The sequence below is a fragment of the Botrytis byssoidea genome (genome assembly GCF_014898295.1).
Source record: "Botrytis byssoidea strain MUCL 94 chromosome Unknown BBYS_009, whole genome shotgun sequence".
Lineage (NCBI taxonomy): Eukaryota > Fungi > Ascomycota > Leotiomycetes > Helotiales > Sclerotiniaceae > Botrytis > Botrytis byssoidea.
In genome coordinates this window covers 637,392-658,134 of record NW_024065850.1, presented here as the reverse complement: position 1 = coordinate 658,134, position 20,743 = coordinate 637,392, and the positions used below count along the sequence as shown (strand labels likewise).

General features: G+C 43.0%; 8 protein-coding genes across 8 annotated transcripts; 2 read left to right on the top strand and 6 right to left on the bottom strand.

The window, feature by feature from the left end:
- Nucleotides 1–105: 105 nt before the first annotated feature.
- On the bottom strand, nt 106–1,214 carry EAE97_005339 (uncharacterized protein; the record flags this gene model as incomplete). The annotated part of the gene is made up of 4 exons (XM_038875851.1): nt 106–637; nt 702–762; nt 895–978; nt 1,094–1,214. 4 exons carry the CDS (start codon nt 1,212–1,214, stop codon nt 106–108), a joined length of 798 nt encoding a protein of 265 aa, XP_038733188.1.
- A 349-nt stretch (nt 1,215–1,563) lies between these two features.
- Nucleotides 1,564–4,113, bottom strand: EAE97_005338 (uncharacterized protein; the record flags this gene model as incomplete). Its single annotated transcript, XM_038875850.1, has 10 exons — nt 1,564–1,742; nt 1,842–1,991; nt 2,109–2,276; nt 2,393–2,542; nt 2,650–2,799; nt 2,916–3,077; nt 3,176–3,604; nt 3,711–3,866; nt 3,977–4,033; nt 4,083–4,113. The coding sequence occupies 10 exons, from the start codon at nt 4,111–4,113 to the stop codon at nt 1,564–1,566; spliced, it is 1,632 nt and encodes a 543-aa protein (XP_038733187.1).
- Nucleotides 4,114–6,034: 1,921 nt separating this feature from the next.
- Nucleotides 6,035–7,664, bottom strand: EAE97_005337 (uncharacterized protein; the record flags this gene model as incomplete). Its single annotated transcript, XM_038875849.1, has 2 exons — nt 6,035–7,484; nt 7,540–7,664. The coding sequence occupies 2 exons, from the start codon at nt 7,662–7,664 to the stop codon at nt 6,035–6,037; spliced, it is 1,575 nt and encodes a 524-aa protein (XP_038733186.1).
- Nucleotides 7,665–9,209: 1,545 nt separating this feature from the next.
- EAE97_005336 (uncharacterized protein) lies at nt 9,210–10,199 on the top strand (the record flags this gene model as incomplete). Its single annotated transcript, XM_038875848.1, has 1 exon — nt 9,210–10,199. The coding sequence occupies one exon, from the start codon at nt 9,210–9,212 to the stop codon at nt 10,197–10,199; it is 990 nt and encodes a 329-aa protein (XP_038733185.1).
- Nucleotides 10,200–11,261: 1,062 nt separating this feature from the next.
- On the top strand, nt 11,262–12,388 carry EAE97_005335 (uncharacterized protein; the record flags this gene model as incomplete). The annotated part of the gene is made up of 3 exons (XM_038875847.1): nt 11,262–11,561; nt 11,609–12,260; nt 12,342–12,388. The coding sequence occupies 3 exons, from the start codon at nt 11,262–11,264 to the stop codon at nt 12,386–12,388; spliced, it is 999 nt and encodes a 332-aa protein (XP_038733184.1).
- Nucleotides 12,389–12,664: 276 nt separating this feature from the next.
- On the bottom strand, nt 12,665–14,279 carry EAE97_005334 (uncharacterized protein). Its single transcript, XM_038875846.1, has 2 exons — nt 13,847–14,279; nt 12,665–13,632 (listed from the first exon to the last, which is right to left on the bottom strand). Exons 1-2 carry the CDS (start codon nt 14,197–14,199, stop codon nt 12,837–12,839), a joined length of 1,149 nt encoding a protein of 382 aa, XP_038733183.1. The 5' UTR covers nt 14,200–14,279; the 3' UTR covers nt 12,665–12,836.
- Nucleotides 14,280–15,714: 1,435 nt separating this feature from the next.
- On the bottom strand, nt 15,715–17,480 carry EAE97_005333 (uncharacterized protein; the record flags this gene model as incomplete). The annotated part of the gene is made up of 2 exons (XM_038875845.1): nt 15,715–16,701; nt 16,761–17,480. The coding sequence occupies 2 exons, from the start codon at nt 17,478–17,480 to the stop codon at nt 15,715–15,717; spliced, it is 1,707 nt and encodes a 568-aa protein (XP_038733182.1).
- A 1,306-nt stretch (nt 17,481–18,786) lies between these two features.
- EAE97_005332 (uncharacterized protein) lies at nt 18,787–19,716 on the bottom strand (the record flags this gene model as incomplete). Its single annotated transcript, XM_038875844.1, has 1 exon — nt 18,787–19,716. One exon carries the CDS (start codon nt 19,714–19,716, stop codon nt 18,787–18,789), a length of 930 nt encoding a protein of 309 aa, XP_038733181.1.
- Between the last annotated feature and the right edge of the window lie 1,027 nt (nt 19,717–20,743).

Sequence of the window (20,743 nt, the reverse complement as noted above, 5' to 3'; positions counted from 1 at the left end):
ACCCAGGATCCTGAATGTCGCCATGCGAACTTGTGATCGCTGTGTCGTTATCGCGCCATTTGATACTTCATCCCAAGCATATCGTCCATCCCAAATTCCGAAAATCTAAGACTCATCGTCGTAGAAAACGTCTTCCTCCTCACCATCATCACCTCCGTTTCCATGACCATGGCCATGACCGTTCCCGTTTCCGTGATCATAAACATGACCATTGCCTCCCCCGAATCCACCCCCAAATCCACCGCCACCAAGCATATCCTCATCACCATCTGCAGCGCGACCAAAATCATAAGCACCAATATCCTCATCTTTGATGATGAGGTCATCGTCTCCCTCGTCATCGGAATCAACGTAGCTCTTGATACCGGTCTTGGCAGCACGGCTGGGAGTTGCCGGCTTCTTTTCGACGCGACCGCCCTTGACTTTGTTGATTGTTTCCTTCTTGACTGGAGATCCCTTCTTGGATGGGGTGCCCATTTCTAGGTCACTCTCGTCGTCGCCCTCCTCGTTGCTGGATGCAGCGGCCTTCTTGGCGGATTTCTTGGGTGTGCGCTGAGCACGAGCCTTCTTGGGTGTACCTAGGGAATCATTAGTACCGGGTGGAGAGTGGAGATTCCAAGCGGGTTCTTTGCGCATTCTGTTGGTTATGTTAGTTCTTGTGTCTTGTATGAAGAAGGAGAAGGAGTAGAGCGAATACATACCTTTCGAAGCGAGTGGATATAGCCTTACCTGTAGCACCATCACCAAATTTCTCGGCGGTGGCTGAAAGATGTTAGTGTGATATTCCTTCAGGGGATGAGTGGTAGTGATGAATCGAAGATGACAAAATGAAATATGAAGGCGCAGGTGTGTAAAATCAACATGAGGTAGATTGGGGTGAGGAATAGCAAGAACCATTCTTAGCAGCAGCTTTGATGGGCCGAAATCGATGCTCCAGAGAAGATGTGGTGGTGCCATCATCCAACCACTTTGCCATTGCTATGATGTACATTAATATCTGACCTGAGTTTCTCAAAACTAAAAAGAGGTATGTGCTAGTGACGAAATGAAATTGGGAATGAAACAAGGGGGAAATTCTCGCATTTGCTAGCACCAATATTGAGGGTCTGTGGATCAATTCCAGCCTCGAAAGCTTCGCGCTGGCGACGAGCATTGGCTTTGAAAGCTCGGAATTGAAATTCAATTCCGCCTTTTGTAGAGTCCTTGCCGAACATATTACTAGTTTCTAGATAATTGGAGAGATTAATGATGTGTTCTTCATGTTATTGTGTAACAGAGTACGGGTTAGAGGAAAAATCAACGAAACAATATCGCTTTCAAAGAACACTCGCCCTGATTGCCGCGTTTTCTAGAATCAGGATTCACAGCTACGTCAAAGTCCTTGGGATCTTTTCCTTTGAGCACTGCATCTTTTTGGATCTTAGCACCAGCTCTGATGCCGCGAAATTGCCATTGGATTGATCTGACGTCTGTGTCCGAACCGAAATGCTTCGCCATTTCTGTCGACTAACATTAATATCGAAAACAAAACGGGTGAGGAACGCTAAGGAAATGTGCATGTATCTAAGAGCCGCAATGGAATATGTAAATCAAGAGACCATTGGAATTGAATGTGATATCCTTGCAGTCTTTGCCAGCAGCTCTCACACTGCGAATCTTGTCGACGTGCTTCTTGATGGTGGTTGCAAATTGGAATTTGATTCCACCAGGAGTAGCATCTGAACCAAAACACTTTTGAACTTCTGGGACAAAGTTAATATGTGCTTAGAACAGACATTTGTGCAGAGGTATAAGATAAAATAGATCGAAGACTGTCATTAAAACATGGTAGAACTTCTAACCAGTCTTGCCAACGGTGACAACATCAACCGTTGAAGGATTTTTGCCCGCAGCAAGCATGGCTTTTTGACGTTTGGCGAGGACCTTGTAACGGGTATCAAATTGAAATCGAAGACCCGGAGCAGTGCAGTCCCCCATATGTCTGTCCATCTCTGCAATTGATCAGCCATGGGCATCATGTAGCAATAATTGCAACGAGTTAGGTAGCTAATGTTTAATATAATCAGAAGAAAAAGGCAAAGAACAACAAGATAGACAGAGTTCCTGACCACCTTTTTCCTTCTTGGAAGGCATTAAACCTTCCAGATCAACATTTATAGGATCTTGACCAGCTGCTCGCATCTTGGTTTGGCGATTGCCAAGAACCTTGATACGCTTGCCAATCTGTTGCTTAATAGCATCAACGGTAACATCTGACCCCATAATTGCAACAATCTCTAATAATTGAAATATCAGTGCTGGCCAAACGCGGTTGAAAGGAAGCGTGTGTTGTGCTGCGCTATGATGAAGTTCTGGGAAATAACGCAGAAAGAATTTAGATAAAGCTTTGAACCACCTCCTAGACCATCAAGACTAGCGTCCTTAGAATCTTTACCAGCTGCAAGCATCGACATCTGACGATTGCCAAGAACTTTGACAGTACGACGAAAGTGATTCTTTTGAGATGAAGCAGTAGTATCTGATTCCATGGTCCTAGCAGTCTCTAATGATGTGATATCAGTGGTGCTCAAACAGAAAGAAGATCAGAAAGTTGATTTGGTGAAAGATGATCATATAAGTCAGAAGCAAATTATAGACAGAACGTCTGACCACCTTTTGGGTTGTTCAAGGAGACATCCAAAGGGTCTTTACCGGCATCAAACAAAGCTATTTGACGCCGGGAAAGAACTCTGATGGTTGCATTGTACTGCATCTTGATAGCTGTGGGAGTTACATCCGAGCCCATATACTTGGAAACCTCTGGACTTGAAATCAGTTCCGTACAAATATAAAGAAAGTGTGATTGTTGTGTTGAGAAGGTACGGTAATGTTCCGCAAAATATGAACAGCGCTCTTTCAAAAAATGAAAATATCACCAGACTTCTGTTGACTACCCAATTTGTCCAAACTGGCATCCTTGGGGTCTTTGCTAACAGCACATAAAGCATTCTGACGAGCAGCCAAAACTCTGAAACTTCGGCTGAACTGTGCTTTAACACTAATAGGAGTGACATCTGATCCCATCTTCGCAGTAATCTCTAGGGGATATCAATGGAATTCAAAAGCAAAGAAATGTGATGGATGCTGTGTGAAGATGTAAGAGTAGTCCCGAAAAATATAGACAGAACTTCCTGACCAGCCTTGTATCGGCGAGTACCCAAGTCTGTCAAATCGACATCTTTGCAGTCCTCGCCGGCATTACGCATGGCAATCAAGCGTTCACCAAGAGGTTTGATGGTTTCTCGAAGCTGCGATTGGATGTGACTAGCTGGAGTTGCTGATCCCATAAGTACGGAAATCGCTAATACAGCATTAGTGTAGGCAAAAAGGGACAAATCTGTGCTCTTGTGGTATGAAAGTTGAAAAGCGAGGGAAAAAAATATCAACTCATTCCCACCTCTTCCTTTGCAGGCAATTTCTCCATTTGTATCGCCCACATTCATGAGAATAGGATCTTCTCCCTTGGCAACGGCAGCATTGATCAATTTAGCATCAGACTTCAAACGCCTAAATCTGTTGTCAAGTGCAGAGGCAGTGCAATCTCCACCAAAGCGAACGCTGATTGCTATATGAAAATCAATACCCAAACAAGGAGAATGGTCCGCGAGGTTTTCATTATGCTTGAAGAAAAAGGTAATGAACATAAGCTCATGCTCCACGATGAATGATACCTTTCTTGACACTAAAATCATTCTCGAGATTGACAGTAGAGGCATTGAGACCTGCATCGACTGCTTTTCGGAGGCTCTCGGCATTTCGCTTTATGCCATTCATGCCACGCCAAATTTGTTGATAATTTGACTCATCTCCGTAGTACTTGGATATTGCTGGCAAAATCAGGGATCAAAGACAAAGGAAAAAAGATGGAGAACGATGGAGCTTGGGAAGGGCTAAAACTGAGAAGGAGGAATAATTTTGTATGGAATCGTTCACTAACCAGCGTAATCGAGCTTTAAATTTGGGTGTGCAGCCACAATGGCGCTGAGAAGGCGGACTATCATCGTGTGAGTATAGATGTAAGAAACGTGATCGTTTGGACAAACCGGTTGCTTCGTATGATTTCCAGTTGGGCATGATTGCGGTACTGGAAAGTCTGCAGATAGATAGATCAGTATGGGTATTCGAGTTTGGATAGTCGAATAGACTGGCAAGTCGCGGTAACAGAGGCACGTCAAAGGCACAAGAGTAGAGGTGGAAAAGTATGATTAGAAAAGAAAGAGGAAGTGGGAGAGGAGAAGAGAGCAAAAAGACAACGAAGATAAGAATTATCGATAGTGCGTGATCAACAGTGAATCCTGGTTATGCTCAAGTAAAGGTGAACAAGATCGAGAGACTCAAACAGCGCACTTGGCAACAACTATGAGGAAAATGTACTTGTCGAGATTGACAAGAAAAGAGTATTGGCGGATGGGAATGCTCGAGTATAGAAATTTATTGTAGTAAGAGAATAACAACTTACTTGGTTGGGGGTTTGGTTTTTACGTGTGGTTGGTATGGAGAGTGCGCCTTGTGCGATATCGACGGCGACGATCTAGAAATCCAAATCAGTATCAGTAAATGATAGACCATGATCATTTCTATTCAAGAAAACGGGAATAGGAATAGGAGGAATACTCACAGTATTCAAGAATGCTATGCGATAGATGCAAATAGATGATTGATCAAAGTATTGTTGAAGTTGATGGAGGTTGTGAAAGGTTGTTGAGTTTGTGGGGGGGAAGAAGGATGGACGAAAATGGGTCGAGATTTGGGACTTTAAATAAGTGAATTCTGAGCAGCCAAAAGAAGCGGGAGGAAAGAGCGGCAATGGGAGAATCAAGTTTCAGTAATCGAGAAGTCCTGCAAGCCTGATGTTGTCTATTGTTCAAAGTCTGAATAGATTCAAATAATTCAATGTCCAGCCCTTATTTTGTACAGGTTATAACGCAGTGAGGAATAAACATTTTTGATTGATCTAAGTTTCCAATCTATTCTCTACAGCAGAATCTCCATTTCCGAATCAATTCGACTAATCGAAGATAATAATAATCATTGTTCTCTATTCTTCTCTATCCCAAAGATACTTCAAATACATTGACTTCTCCAGATTTTCTTCTTATGATATTCACAATTGAACATTTCTTCCGCAACAACGGCAGGGTACTCGCACGGACTGAAACCGATAGATTCTTGGTATAGGTAGGCATAAGCTGGCGTACATTGGTTTTGCTTTTTTCGTTTGTTGCCATCCCGGATACCAGCGTCAACTTGTGTGACTTATCACCTTTTTTTTTTCGTTTTTGATTGCATTGGGACTCTCCTGCCTAATCATTTGTATTCAAGAGAACAAACAAAAGAAATAGATTCAGCTATCAGGCAACTATGGTAATATATTGGAAAGATTCTAAATCAATAGCCCCCAAAAAAGATCTCAATATTCTAAGGTGGTCTGATATTCTTTTTTAATACTATCAGATATCTATTCCATTTCGAATAATCGTAAGAGAATCGGTAAAATAGTGAGAAAAGGATTGGAAATAGATAGAAAAATCTCAAGAATTGAAAAGGAATGAGAAGAATAATAAATTAATATTCGCAAGCTGATCCAGCTGAACAATGACTGGTGTCCAATTGTTTGCAAGTGAACTGCCGAAGCGGTGTTCAGTGGATGTACTTCGAACTCGCTGCTTGAAAAACAAACACTCGCTGCATATTGCCTGCAATAATGTGTCCACAACTTTAGTCTCTAAAAGCCCGTTTCCATTGCGCAAGCAGATAGTGTATGCATAAACCTAAAATCCCCTCGGCTTCAATCGACCCAACGTGCTGCTGATCAAAAGGTATGCAAAAATCAAAGACGCGGGATGTTTGCCATCTTCCGCTAGAGAGATCCTCTGCCTTATCAATTCTGCCAACATACCTATCATCTTGATGCTGGATGTATCCTCGTTTTGGGCATGGTGCAGTAGGATGGACCCAATAATCTTAATGTCTTAGCATGTCCTGACATTGTATTCTACACATCTTCAACGACCGTATTGATTTCCCGAGTAGTCTGTCTAGATTTCTCAAATTCCATCCTCATAGCAGCAATAGCATTTCTGGCACAAGTTGCAGCATCCCAATTACCTTCTCTTCTAGGTACAATATCTAGCAGCACTTCTATAGCCTTTTTCCGGGTAGAAATAACCCCAAACATCGCCGCTGCCATGAGTGATGGTATAATCCCAGCATGAAATACAAATCCCCTTTCGAAACTTGGGTGGGCAGCGACTATTTTGCAAATTTCCACGACCTCTTCGAAGCTAGATTGATAGAACTGAGCTGGACTGTGTGGAAAGAAAGCCGAATGAAAGCTATTACGTGTTGTTAACCAGTGCGCTCTTAACATACGAATACTCATAATGTCGGCGTCTTTTTCTCTGCAACGCATAGCCAATGGCTCAAAAGCAACGTGCCATTGATCAAGTTTGTCTAAGATCTCCTTGAATTCAACCGCTGCTGGAGACCAATCGAGCATTCGATGATTCCATATTGCTGAATTTGATATTTCTTCTTCCGTGGGCTCTTCTCCTCCTCGAATAAGTGTTACTGTGCTCATGAGAAAGCTGATGACCTGCCTGCAAATTGCCGTGAAATTTGCACCCGCATCATCGATGCTTGTAAACCGCGTGGGAACCAGGCTGGGAATATACATTTGAGTTCCATGTATAATATCTTGTGCTTGTTCTATCGTGGGATCGATGGCAGAAACCAACCCAATATGCGTGCTATGAAACGTGGCAAAAATGACATCTTCAATGACATTTGGGGCTGGTGATAATGTTCGATCCGCTATTTGTCGCTTTTCGCGGTCTTTCATCCATGCTTGAAGTAAACTTGCAGCGCTTTGAATTTGAGTTATCGCGGCCATTTGATTTCCGTGAAAGTTCTCAAAGGAGAATATAAGTAATGTGGCAAGTAAAGTCATTCGGATAGGTCTGAGCTTTTTGATTCCACCAAGAGCTCTACCATATTCCTGTATGGCAAATCTATAATCATCATTCATCATCGTAAGCTGGCCCTCCTTGCGTGCTTTCATGACCCTACTGAGAGCCCCAATTGCACAAACAGCCTGGAGAATACATGGTTCCTGATGACATGCTTGAAGGATAACACTACTCCATAGTTCAGAATAAAATCCCCCAAAGACTTGGGTCGTAACATCACTACAGAAGAACCGGAAATATTGAAAGTGTCTTGGACTTTCGAATTTGATATCAGAAATGCTCTTTATGGGACCATGACTGAGAAGTGATTGCCCAAAATTATTCGCGACTTTCTTCGGTAGGATTATTCTCCTGGTCGCGATTTTAGATTTCGGAATTTCACGTGTTAAATAACTACAATTTTGAGAAGTGCCTTTGTAGAATATTTTACAGCGATTACATTCTGGCTTTCCTTCATCGCATTTAATGCGTCGAGTTCTAGTGCTTGTTAGCCACAGGGAGAAATCAATGAAGGCTTGTCAGGGAGGCAGACTTGCATGTTTTGCAACCCGAGTGAACTTTTGGCAATCCTCTTCGCTTTCGTAGTGGTATTGATGTTTCTTCTCCTGTACTGAGATCTCTTTTTGGCTGTGGGGAAGGTGTTATAACTAAGAACATTTTCCGGATGGTATGTTAGAAGAAGATCTCGAGATGGCTACTAATGCAGCTGTAGAACTCCAAGATTCTGGCAGGGCTGTGTGTTCAAATGTAACATGACAAATGGCTCTTATGTCCGTCACAACCGAGTATATAGCTGATCCTTACCCTTATCGGAATATGTTCAGCGCTGAAGGAACTGGTGGGTCATCCAGGCCGCGGGATAAAGACGAATTCCCATTTTTGACGTCTGAAAGCTTTAGTATTCCAATTTAAAATTTTAAAAAATCAATCAATCCTTGAAAATCCGAAGATTAACGAGGCTTCTCAGAATTCTGTTTCAGATTTGACATTCAATGGCCTTCGAAAGTAATTTGGTGTTCAGGTTTTCTCCAAATTGCCAGCCAAAATCAGAATTGCACCGTACCGTGAAATACGAAGAGTGTGGCCACAAGGCGATTTAGCAGTACGAAGTATGTACTGGGTACATAATTGTACAACGTTATCGGAGCCGCCGTGCATGAGATCCTTGTACATTCAGTTCCTGGGGAGTTTGTCTACCCCGATTCGTGGAATCATTCACGTGAATGACATAGTGTCCGCCTAGACCTAAGATTCAGCTTATTAAGATAAGCACGATGCCTACACACTGACAAAGGAGACTGTACTTCAGATATACAATGTGGTATACTGATATATGTAAAGGTAGGAAGAGATGGACATGCTATGGGAGAAAGCATGGCTTACCAGCCGAGCAGGTAATTGATCGTCACTTTTTGTGCGGAACTTTTGAAGCGTTTTCTGATGCCAGCCCCGAGGAAAGTTTCGATTGACACACCAGCGGATGATTCTTTTCACGATTGATTCGGTGGGGAAATTTGCCATGTCGAAATTGGATATCCCGACTCGAGACCCACAAGCTGGCTTAGCTGCAGATCCTCGAGACATTTCCGGAAATCAACCACTACGAAATGGTTTTGGTGCTTGAACTGCACGTGAAGTGCTGGAATTAAAAGGTGCCCTCATTCTCCACCCCCAGAACTATTTCGTTAGTCATTGAGCCCCATAGCGTGGACCAACTTTTCCGGCTTCTCGATCGGTCGAAAATCTATATCATTCAACCAAGTGAGACGTTTTGAATTTCTGAACACTTAAAGTTTGGCCAGTGCTTCACTAGCGTGCCTATAAAGGTTCAAAGAAAATGGTTCTGATTTTCTAGGTTCGAATACTGATATCCTGTTCTAGCCTAGATGGCTGAAGAAGATCGATCGATCGACGTCACTGACAAGCTAAAAGGTCTGGCGCATTGGCTTCCAGAGTTGGCACAAGGTCATAGAAATTTTTGTAGCCTTGTGCGGGGACAAACGTTCTCTTCTAACTTGATAAAATTGGTATGAAGAGCCTCTGCCGAGTACTAAATGACGGGAAATGTGGCCCTTTATGATGGCGCCATTGCTCGGCACTGGCTATGAGCCGAGCCTAATCTGTATGGAGAGCCTCGTCATTGTCCATGATGGCTTGAATTGTCTTGCCTATGAGACATATCACAGGTACATAACAGCACGAATGCTCGCCCTGAATATTTTGCTCGCAGTAAAGATCGAAGAGGAAAATCTATCATTCAGCAGCAAGACAGCAACAGTCCTCTTCAATTCGAGTGATTCTATCACAGCAGAAAGTTCGACTGAATTGAAGGAATTTATGATAATGGCAACTCGGGAATCAGAAGATCCCGTTCGAATGCTGGTTCTTGAGACAGATTCGCCACATCCTGATATTAGAGACGAAAAGGGTGGATATAGTGATATCTTGAACGCTCTATTTCAAGATGCTGGAAAAGAACACGATCCACCCTTGAAAATAGAGACAGAGGTGCACTATGTTGTCGATGATCCTGAAAACGGTCATCATGGGCACGTTCCTCAAGTCTCCGATGTCGATCCATCGATGAACGCCATATTAATTACGGGAAGCATGTACGACGCGCATGGAGATGATCCATGGATTCAACAATTGCTGCAATTTTTGCGAGGTCTTTGGATTGAACGAAAGGACATGAAGTTCAGTGGTGTTTGTTTCGGTCACCAGATATTATCGCGGGCTTTAGGGGCAAAAGTGGAGCCAGAGCCGTCTGGAAGATGGGAATTGTCACATACGGATATGGATTTGACTTCTGTGGGCCAGAAATTATTCCAAACGAAAGACAAGAAGCTTAGCCTACACCAAATGCATCAAGATCAAGTGACTATTGTACCATCAGCGTCGACAACTGATTTGCTCTCTGAAGATGATAACGTCGAGAATTGGGCCAGTACAGAACATACAAAGATTCAAGGTCTGTATTTAAGGGAGAGGCTGTTCACCAGCCAGGGACATCTTGGTTTTGACGAAGATATGGTGCATCTCGAGATTGAAATGCGCGTTGAGAGTGGCGGAATCAAGGATAAGGATGTTGCAGAGAAGGCGAAAGATACTGCACACTTAAGGCACGATGGACTGGTTGTTGCCGGCGCAATCTTGAGATTTTTCCACGGAGACGATCGGGACATTTCATAAGGGGTTGTTGGCATTAATAGTCTGATTCGATTGAGCGACTTTGTTTTTTGTATTCCAATGGCATTTAGTGCATAAAGAAAAGCTTCATCACATTCATACAACGTGATTTATCTCAGGCTTCCGAAGCATGCTGAGCAGAATCTAGTTCTGGTGATCTGTCTGTGATGTCAACGGCATGAATCAGGAATGGATATACATCAATGGATAAGCCAAAAGTGGCTCTATCTCAGCTGTGCAACCAAAGGATCCTGTTGACGCTCTGCAATAAAAGCCCCTTCGCGCACTGCCGATCAATGGTAAGGTGTCATAACATCAATGGTCATAGAAACAAGGTTCGGGGGTTTCTAATATCAAAATAGATCGAAATCGTAACGGTGACAATCTCATTAGTAATTCTAGTAGGAGATGTTGAGGTGGTACAGCATGCATCCAACCAAAATTCAAATCACATAAGCGACACATCGCTCAAGGTTACATACTACCTACCCGCTTACTACTTTCCTCGAAACCCATTCAATCCTTCTTCTGCTGCAAATGGCTATAGAGATTTATCGTCCAACTTTTCACAGAATACGTATTTTTTCACAAAATTCGCAGTACAATCATCGCTAGCTTCGCACACCAAATCAAGGTCTCCAAAATTCCACTCAAGTGATGGAAGCGGCTGAATGTAACACAAGATTACTTACCCATGTTCCCGCCCCGCGTTTTGGGGAGATTAAGGATTCCGAACGGACACACTAAGAACTGTTCTGCCGTTGAATACGAAATATAGCGGAAGGATTCTGGAATCCTAACCAGGCTGCAGAATTCTACCACCGTCACTCAAGAAAGAAGCATAGCACATAATGACGATAAGGTTATGCAAGGCTGAAGAATGTGGAAATGAAGGTGACGATCTTACCCAATATGCGGCTGATCGTCGAGTGTTAAGTGAAGATATAAAAACACATGAATGTTACATCGTCATATACCCTATTCTCATCTTTCTATTTAGTATCTTATTGTATGCCCATCATTCATTCCATTTCATTTCCATTCAATAGTTCAGAGTCTTCAACTATGTCTTTTTCCAAGATTTTTTTCGCCTTCGCAGGTATCATTGCTGTCGCTTCGAGCAACCCTCTTGTTCCTCGAGCATCAGCTGCTTGTTCGACATCTAGTGGGCCTGGCTTCTGTCAGAGCACTTCTAGCTCCTGCTCAGGTGGAAAGTACATTGCTGGTGCTTGTCCAGGAGGTGTCGACAATCAATGCTGCGTAGCAACATGTTCCAGCGGAAAGGGTGTATGTCAAGCAACATCTGTCGCCTGTTCTGGTGGTTCTTTTAGCAGCGGTCTTTGTCCCGGGCCGGCTGATATTCAAGTACGCCTCTTTCAGATCTCTGAAATCCCCTAAATTAACAGCATTAGTGCTGCATCAAAAGTGGCGGTGGTACTACTCCACCATCTACCGGTGCTGGCTCTCTAGGTCTCGATATATCTCAACTTGGCACCTCAGCATTCTTCGAGTGCGCCAAGAAAACCAAAGACGTAGTGGCCATTCGGGGATATCAGCAAGCTTGCGGAACCGGCGGCCAAGTAGACAAGAACTTCGTGGCCTCCTATAAGAACGCCAAAGCCGCTGGTTTCACCCGCATCGACTCCTACCTCTTCCCGTGCACCGGTACACCCACTGGCTCCGAGCCCAACTGTAAGAGCGTTGACACCCAGATGGCCGAATACCTCAAAGTGATTTCCGATAACAATATGGACATCCACACTCTCTGGCTCGATATCGAGCCCACATCCGTCTCGAACTCCCCCTGCAATGCCTGGAATCTTGGTGCGGCAGCCAATGAAAAGCTCGCCAAGCAATGGGTTGCAGCAATGAAAGCCACAGGATTGAAATGGGGAATCTATGCAAATGGTAACCAATGGAGCGGTATTTTCGCCAGTAGGAGTACAGACATTGGAAGTGATTTGCCTTTGTGGGCTGTGCAAGAGGATTATAAAGAGGGTGTAAATACAGTGACTAATTTTATGGGGGGTTGGACAAAAGCGGTTGCTAAGCAGTACAGTCTTGGTATGTATATCTTGATCTCTTTTTCATTCCTGCTATCTCCAATTTGAGATGTGCGCGATTAGGTACTGACATGTGCTATAGATACTACCCTATGTGGTCTCGGTGTAGACTTGGACTCCTTTGCGTGAGTATTGGAACTTAGAAGCTGTGAAGGAGCATCAGAACCATGACATCTCCTCAAATTATGGAGATTGATCCTCTTTGTCGATTTCCTTGTTTTTACATCAGTTCGAATACCATTTCGTCTAAAATCATCACACTTGTGACTAGCCTCGAATTATCACCGCACGTGTGCATGTGTCTGTGGAAGTGTGTATGTTCCGAGATGTGGCACCGTCACACAAACGTGGCATATCTATTTAGTCACAGTAACACGGGCATTAGACGCCTGAGTAAACCTTATTAGCAACTATTTAATTTAGCCTCGCCGATGCTCCTTCCCTGCCATCTTATTATACATGAAAAGCCAAGGGTATTCCCAAATCCAACGCCATGCCAGATCCCATTTGCATTGTGTCATATCATATCGTCATATCTGAAAGTAGTATCTATCTATCGATTGATCTTCATGTCCATCTAAACAATTCCAGCCTCAGTACCTGTTGCGCCTCTATCAGCACTCTTTCTCGCCGGACTGTCAAGTTCTTCGAAATCCCTCGCAGCTATCTTCGCATTCTCCAAAGCACAATTGAAGCGCTCCTCTCCCGGTGGAAGGATGGCCGCAAGGTATGTATTGGTCGTAAATTTAACGGCAAACATACTGAAGTTTGGCATCTTCAATTCAAATAAACTGAACTGCTCGGCGGATTTGGGTGTACCAGTATAACGAGAGGTGCTTTGTTTGAAGTTTTTGATGATATTCGAAAGACGCTCGAATCGATCAGTGGTAGGATTCGCTTCTCCCTCTGGGGATGTCCAGCTTGAGACAACAAGGAAAGACGAGCGCTCAAATAGAAGAACCTCTTCAGCTTCAATGATACTACCAAGTGAAGAGAGATGTCTTTCGATTTCTCCTAGATTAGGAACTAGATCGTGGATGATTTCCGCCCATGCCTTGTAAAGCGATTGATCCCAGATAGATGTTGCGAATGGTACGATATTGAATGATTCTGATTTAGATCGGACGAGTGAGATTCTCTCATGGAAGATATCCTCACGTTGGTTCGGAAGGACAAGATCCATCTTATGAATTAGGACGTAGATACTTGCGGTTGGTGAGAATTGAGTGAGTGCAGTAATGATCGAGCGATATGTTAAGAGATCACGATCGAAATCCCGAGATTCGATATCGAAAACGTAAATGAGGACGCCGACACTCGAGAATACATGTTGACGTTGTTGAGATAAATAGTTTTCCATGAACGCATCCTGACTAGATTCTTGTTAGCCGTGGTCAAAAGTCTGAAATTAAAAACACAGCAACGCAGACTGCAATGATATAAAACATCCAACATTGATCTGCGAGCAGTATGAGAGACCAATTCGTTATCTTGTAAAGCCTGCCAAAACTCGAATATAACTTGCGATGACTACCCCGCACCCCATGTTTATGGAAAGCTTGAAAAAACTATAAAACAAGAACTCACCCTCCACAATCCCATAGATTGAGTGTTAAATTTCCTAGAAACTTGACATGGCTAAGATCGACATCAATTGTTGCTCCCAATCGTCTTGTATCTTTTGCGACATAGTTCGAAAAGATAATGCTTCTCATAGAACTCTTTCCCGAACCCGATTTTCCCATCAGCAGAACCTTCTTCTTTCTTGGCTTTTTGGATTCAGATGGAGAAGATACTGCAGAAGCAGCAGATTCCTCTTGCTGTCGATGATTCTCCATTTTTGACTGAGGTACAGAATTGGTGGAATCGGAGGGAGATTGAGAGGTTGAAGCTTGAGCTTGACCTTTTGAACCAGAGGTAAAGCGGTGAAAGTAGTCCATGGTGGAGTTCGGGGAAACTGTTGTTCCGAATGATGGTCCGAGTGAGGAATTTAGAAGTATGAACCAGATAAGTTAAATCTTTTTGTCAAGTAAAGGAAGACTGACAATCCATAAGTTCTTTGATTTTGATAGAAATATATTCTCAAAGATGACAAGTTAAGGACTAAATCAACCCATTTGAATGACGGGATTCAGTTTTGAGTAAAACTTTTATCCAATCAAATATTAGCCTGCAAACCAACCGAATAATTCCAATATCAACAGGATATTAAAACAGCCTTCTGGCCTCTTCATATTATCCCTTCCTCGTGAACATGGAATTTCTTAGTGAGAGCCATGTATAATTCAGGTATCAGATCCTTATCAATACCAGAAAACATCACCCGATGCAAAATGAAGCTTGCTGTGTATCTATCGATACAAGAAACTGTTTGTGAAGCTTGCAACTTTGTTATTGTTACGTGCTATCCTATTAATTCCTCTCTACGAACGTGTAAATTTCTTCTATCTATCCACGCCGGCTGGTAGGGTTTCAGTCGCGCTATAGGCTTCTATCTTGGCAGCAACTCTCAATTGGAGACATCCCACATGGGCAGTTTCTTACACCACGTTACTGTCAGGCGACAGGCGGATCAGTCTGCCTTACAAGGGGTTTACGCAGCCTTTGGAATTTAAAATGTGTGAGCATCCAGTTCAGGCTTCATTTGAGATCAATCTCACTGCTACCTTACCGATCGGGGCATTCATCTCGGTGGAATTCTCTCCCCTTTATCATTGGGTCGGCTCTACAACAATTCATTAAATTCTGAGCCCGTCGAGGGCAATGGAGTTAGTAATGTATGGCGGGGTAAATGCAGGGCATACGCAGGGGATAGATGGTTATGTTGCCACCTCAATCACTATGATCTACCTCGCATTATTGCGTGCAGATCTTTTTGTATATGATGTAGGCAAGAGTATTCCCGGTGGGAGGTCTGGTGGGCGAAATAAATATTGCGTCAAATCACCCAGAGAATGCTGCCCCGCCGAAGTAATATACTCAGACCACTGAGATTCAGTAAAGTAATTACAAGCAAAGTTCTCGCGGATGGAAGAGACGAATGAAATTGCATCAGTTCCAGTCGAAAGTACAACCTGATACCCGCAAAGTCAAATTCGAAATTTTTAGCGTCTTGGAATTACCCATTTGATGAAGACTTGTATATCTAGATTCTAGGGCCTCGAAATGGGTTTATAATCACTTGCGAAGTAGAATTGCCAGGTGATAGAGTGCGGGTAATGCACATATATCTCAGAGATACGTTGAGTTTCCCGATCTTTAGACAGAGTTGAATAGTTGCACGGTCTAGGTTCTTGGATTCTCATCTGGTTCAAGACACATTTATGCGCAATTCTTCGTCGGCTATAAATATTTGGCCAAGGAGCAAGCTTGTCTCGTGGAATAGCCGATAAGTATCGGACGTGATTTAGGTTCATTCCAGGATTTGGCACGATGACTTGTTAGTTATTTTTGTATTAAAATGCTGCCCAGAACCCACTCAAGACTTCTTTGAGGCTGTATCCATTACTACCATGAGTCTGTAAAGACTTTCTCTTGAATTCGAAGTGGACTCGATAATTCAGCCAAGGAGGAATGTCTTCAACCTTAGTCAGTACTAGGGCAACCAAATCCCCAGCATAATGTTGTCTGAGCAGAGATTTTGCATGTAGTGCTCTCCTATCAATGAAACTCTCTTGCTCATACTCAAGTATTCTTTGTTTTTGATGCACTGGTACTTCCATCAAACTAACGAGAGGCCCGTGTGAAGTAATCGTAATATTGAAAACAAACGCATAGATTCCCAAGTAGCCTCTTTCCATACTAGTACGATGGGTGAAGGTTATTATGGTTGTCATACCATTTGACTGTAATTGACTGGTTCGCACTCGTATTCCATCCTCAAATTTTACTAATTTCGTCTGTCGAGTATTGGAAAGCCATTCAGTTGTCATGGTAAAGCCTAATTCTGCCAACGCCTTGGTCTCTATCCAAATATCATAAGGGTCGAGAACCTTATTGATAGCTTGATGCTGCCTGACAAAAATACTTTCCATATATTCCTGTATCCTCGATGCTGAAAACTTGTCTAGGCAGGGACTTGTTCCAGTTTCCAAGTGCGAAAGTGGACTTCTGTCGAGTTGACGAATGTCAATCATTTCGATGGACTCGGGGTCAATTTTCGAAAATTCATTACCACGATTGCGAATGAGGTACACCGCCAATACGTATGGATTACCCGAATTAGTATTTCCTTCATAGCAACATTGTAGAGGAGCAAGCTTGGTGTCTGATGGGTAGGCGGAAGATTCGTGCGCGAGATGCCTGACATAACCACAAGAGCAATCTGTGAAAGGCGTTGCAAGTGGTGACTCTAATTGCAATCCCTTATTAGTCATGAGGTATGGTCTTCTCGTTGAGTTTGGATTCCATTTTTGTATGGTATCAAATGCTTTAGAGACAATCTCGGCGGAGTCGTGAAACGCTTCTAGAGAATGAGCTAGTAGCCCCCCTCCCAACTCACTTGGATCTCTCCATGCGAATATTGATTCATCATCAGACACAGCCATATCTCAAGTTGAAGTCTCATAAATGCTCTCTTGCCTTCTCCATATAACGAAGCCATGTTGACGTCGAATAAACCCAGGAGACTATAAGCCTGATCTTCAACTCTTGTTGTTGATCTTCGAGAAGCCCAAGACATCTTTTGGGCAATCGAAGCGTTTCTCCTGTTATTCATGTCCAAGATTCCGGTAATTTCTCGAAGTTCACCTTGGAGGTCCTCCTTTCTCCCAATCAGATCCCAGTTTCGGTCGAAGAAAGCTAACTTTTTTGGAGCAAGTAGTTCTTGCAGTGTCCACCCTCTTGTGAACCAATCACTGGATTTTAGTTCTGCCGGTTTTGAAGAATCGGGACGATTTTCAATATCGCCCAAATAGGCGTAGCAAATTTCTGCTTTCTGATACCATTGAAACATGGAATTGATAGCTTCTGAAAGCTCTGTACTACTCGCTTTATCAATACAACAAGTATCAATCCAAACATACATCCAACCGTCTAGTCCGGCCTGCTTACAACATCCTTGAATTTTGGCGAACCCTTCTACATTCATGCAATCACCAGCTTGCATGTCATGAAATGTTACCTCTTTCTTGCCCCATCGGTGTGAAAGAATTGCATATGCTGGAATCTGGCCATCGTAGAATTCTTCGAGGCACAGTGATGATGTGTTTATAAGACGCATTTTCGTTCGGACTACAAGAATCAATTATTCGAAATGAAGATAGGAGTTGGCGGTGTGAATAAATTCTCAGCCACATGTGCGAAATGTAAAGTGTGGCGTCACACGTCAACTTCAGAATTCGGGTACTATCACATTCCAATAAGTCTGTAGGTGGACGACCAAGGAAAAGATAGCAATTGTGATATCTAATCTCAAAATACATGGAAACTTGGGATCCTGAAAATGAAAAACGAAATCATTGGCAAAAGATTCATTCTAGACGCAAATTACTAATGTAGATGCTATAGATCCGCGACTCAAGTACAGCACAGCTACATTGCAGTGCGATCCGGCAATGGGACTATCTTGTTTGGCTCTCTATGGTCTGCCTTGCTTGCGCTTGTATCAAGATTTAGGCATGAGCAAATCTCCCACCAGACGGCAATGTCATCGTATCCACGTTATACAAGCGGAGGTCGACAGGCGACCATCTGGGCTGAATTCCATTTTCAGTGAAGAATACTGTATCCAGTTCCGAAAACCATGATCTCAAATTATTTAGTCCTAGTACCAGCTCTACTTTCAACAGCTGAGTTCAGAGGATTCTGTGAAAATTTGGTAAGCTTAAGGAGTTGACTCAGTAGAACCTCTAAAGATCATCACTTGTACGATCTTCCATACCAAGGTGATGCTGGTAACTTGTGAACAAGAAAAGTGATTTCGAAATAGCACCTCTTAGAAATTCATTCGAGGTATCTGTACCTGAAGTTTGTATATCAATGACTCTTATAAGTGTGAAAGATCAAATAAAATCAAAAAGTGGCCTATTAAAGAGGAGAGTTGAATGTTTCAGTATCAACGACTGGGCACGAGAATAAGACTTCCACCATATCTGGCCGCGAGTCAGTGGATTAGCCAGGGCAGCGGCTTCGCGTAGAATTATGAGTGCTTGCAGGCGGAAAGTTGCATACTGGAAGTACCGCATTATTTAGGACAGAACAACTCGCATGCCAAAATAAATCACTAAGCTTGAAGAAACCATGCTCTAAATTATCTTGCCATCTGTTCTAAACATTGAATATTGGAATAGTATCAACAGTGTTTTTGCTTAGCTACCTAGTCTAATCAATGTCTCGAGGAATTAGTGAGCTCAACACAGAAGAGCATCTCAAACTTTCCATTAATTATAACAAATGGACCTTCAGAAAATGCACACTAAATACCATGTTTCCTAAAGTACCCAAGTACAGTGGGTATCCATCATTTTATCCAACAATCCCTTCCAGTCATAAAATCGTTACGTCATTCAACCCAACCCTAATCCAATTCATGATTTATGGGCTTCGCAGTATGCTTTGCTCTTCTCAAAATCCTCGTACTCGCAGTAGCACCAAGCGTTAAGACAAGAACATGTATTTCTCGGATTGACCGGTTTGAAAGCTTGCCATCTCAAACATCCTTCCCTCCCAGTGCGAAGATTCTTAACCTTCACTCTACCCCAACCTCGCTCGCAGGCTTCGAGAAATCTGCATCGATCTCCAATTTCAGTCTCGAGGACTGGACCAAAGTCGTGAGGAAAGTGAGCATGTTGCTTCACAGCTAAGATGGCTCCAGGTGTTTGTCCAGCGGCTGTCAGGGGGTCGTTTACTTCTGGGAGTGCCTTTGTTGTAACATTAGTTGTATATAATGGGAAATTTGGATAACCAGACGCCTGAAGAGGCGAGCCTATAGATGAGTAAGCTTTGGTATACATGTCATCAACCCATATCCAGTCCTTCTCTGTGGAAAGCTTGAGATTCATACCATGTAATCCACCGAGATCCTGACTACCATAAACGGGCATCAGTCTTGGTGGACGGCGTGCAGAATATGCTTGCCAAGTTTCATAGATACATCGGCATCCCACACCTAAGCAACCGCATTTTCCATCGTACGGAACCGGAAGGAGATCCTCCCAATCGATAGTTCCTGCCATACCCGTACGAAGATTCTTGACTTCAACTTGACTGAGGTTGTAATATGCCAGAATTTCGACATAATCACCGACTTTTGCGAGCGGTGAACAGAAAGCTGTGGCTTTCAATGCTCTCTTGATTGGAAGGATAGCGCCAATTTGCTGGCCTTCAAATGTTGCCGCATCGTGAACTTGAATAGCAGATCTCTCGTCTTGTGTGGTTTTCTTGAATGCCGTTGATGGTACATAAGTAACATTAGGCGGCGTGTCAAATGGTGTCATCGGAGGTATACTGTAGTCCATTTTGAAGGTTATGGGAGAATTCTGCGCGCCTGGAATATTATCAAACATCTCTCAAATTGATTTATACTGTAAATCTGGAGCATTCTCGATTTGAAGTAATAAGTAAGCACGAGCATGAACCATGATAATTTAGTGCACTTCCATTTTCCCTGAGATTCGTCACGCTTTAAAGCATAAAGCAGCATGATGTATCTATCCGAACATTAAAACACGTTTTCAACGCCACGATATTTCATTGGAAAGAAATGACAGATGTGCATGGATTGAGCTGGAATACTGTGTTCAGTTCTGGTTATTCTTAAGCTGCAAGGAGCAAGTTAATACAACTGGGCTGATGTGATATTCGGCATATTGCATTGGAAGCCATGAATGAGTTGGGAGGAATGCAGACCGATAGGTGATCTGGACATTGTGGATTGCAAATATCCCGCATTCGCATGTAATAAGGCTATCAGAAAACGGTCTTAGCCAATCCATATGATTAAAACATCAACTTATGGCGCAGTTGGTGTAACACACGCAAAACGAAACTTTTCGAAACTTCCAAGTGTTCATATCAAAGCAAGACAAACGCGTAATTGGTGACCAAGTATAAAATCTGGTAAATGCAAGATTTAGGCCTTCCATCAAACGTGCTGCAGATAGCCTATGCAGCCAATAATTGTACTTGAAGTTCTGTTTGAACCTTTGGACATCGCCCATATGATATGCTTCGTGACGCGTCTGAAGCATGTTGTTCCGGATGTTGAACATTGGCAGTGTGGCCTGCGTCACTTCCGTAGCGTCTACAGTCCATAATCTAGGCTCCAATTCATTGCAGACCATCCATGGATTGCACAATTATCAAAATCTGGCGAAGCAGTGGCGAAGCAATACCTGCGACTCTGAATCGCGGACGACTGCAAATTACAACGTGCGCACGGAAACATACATTAAATGTAACTGTAACTAGATTTCCACCAGGCTCCATCTCAAATGAAATCAAAGCCCAACACAATCTTTGACTTTGCAACCTAATGTATTTATG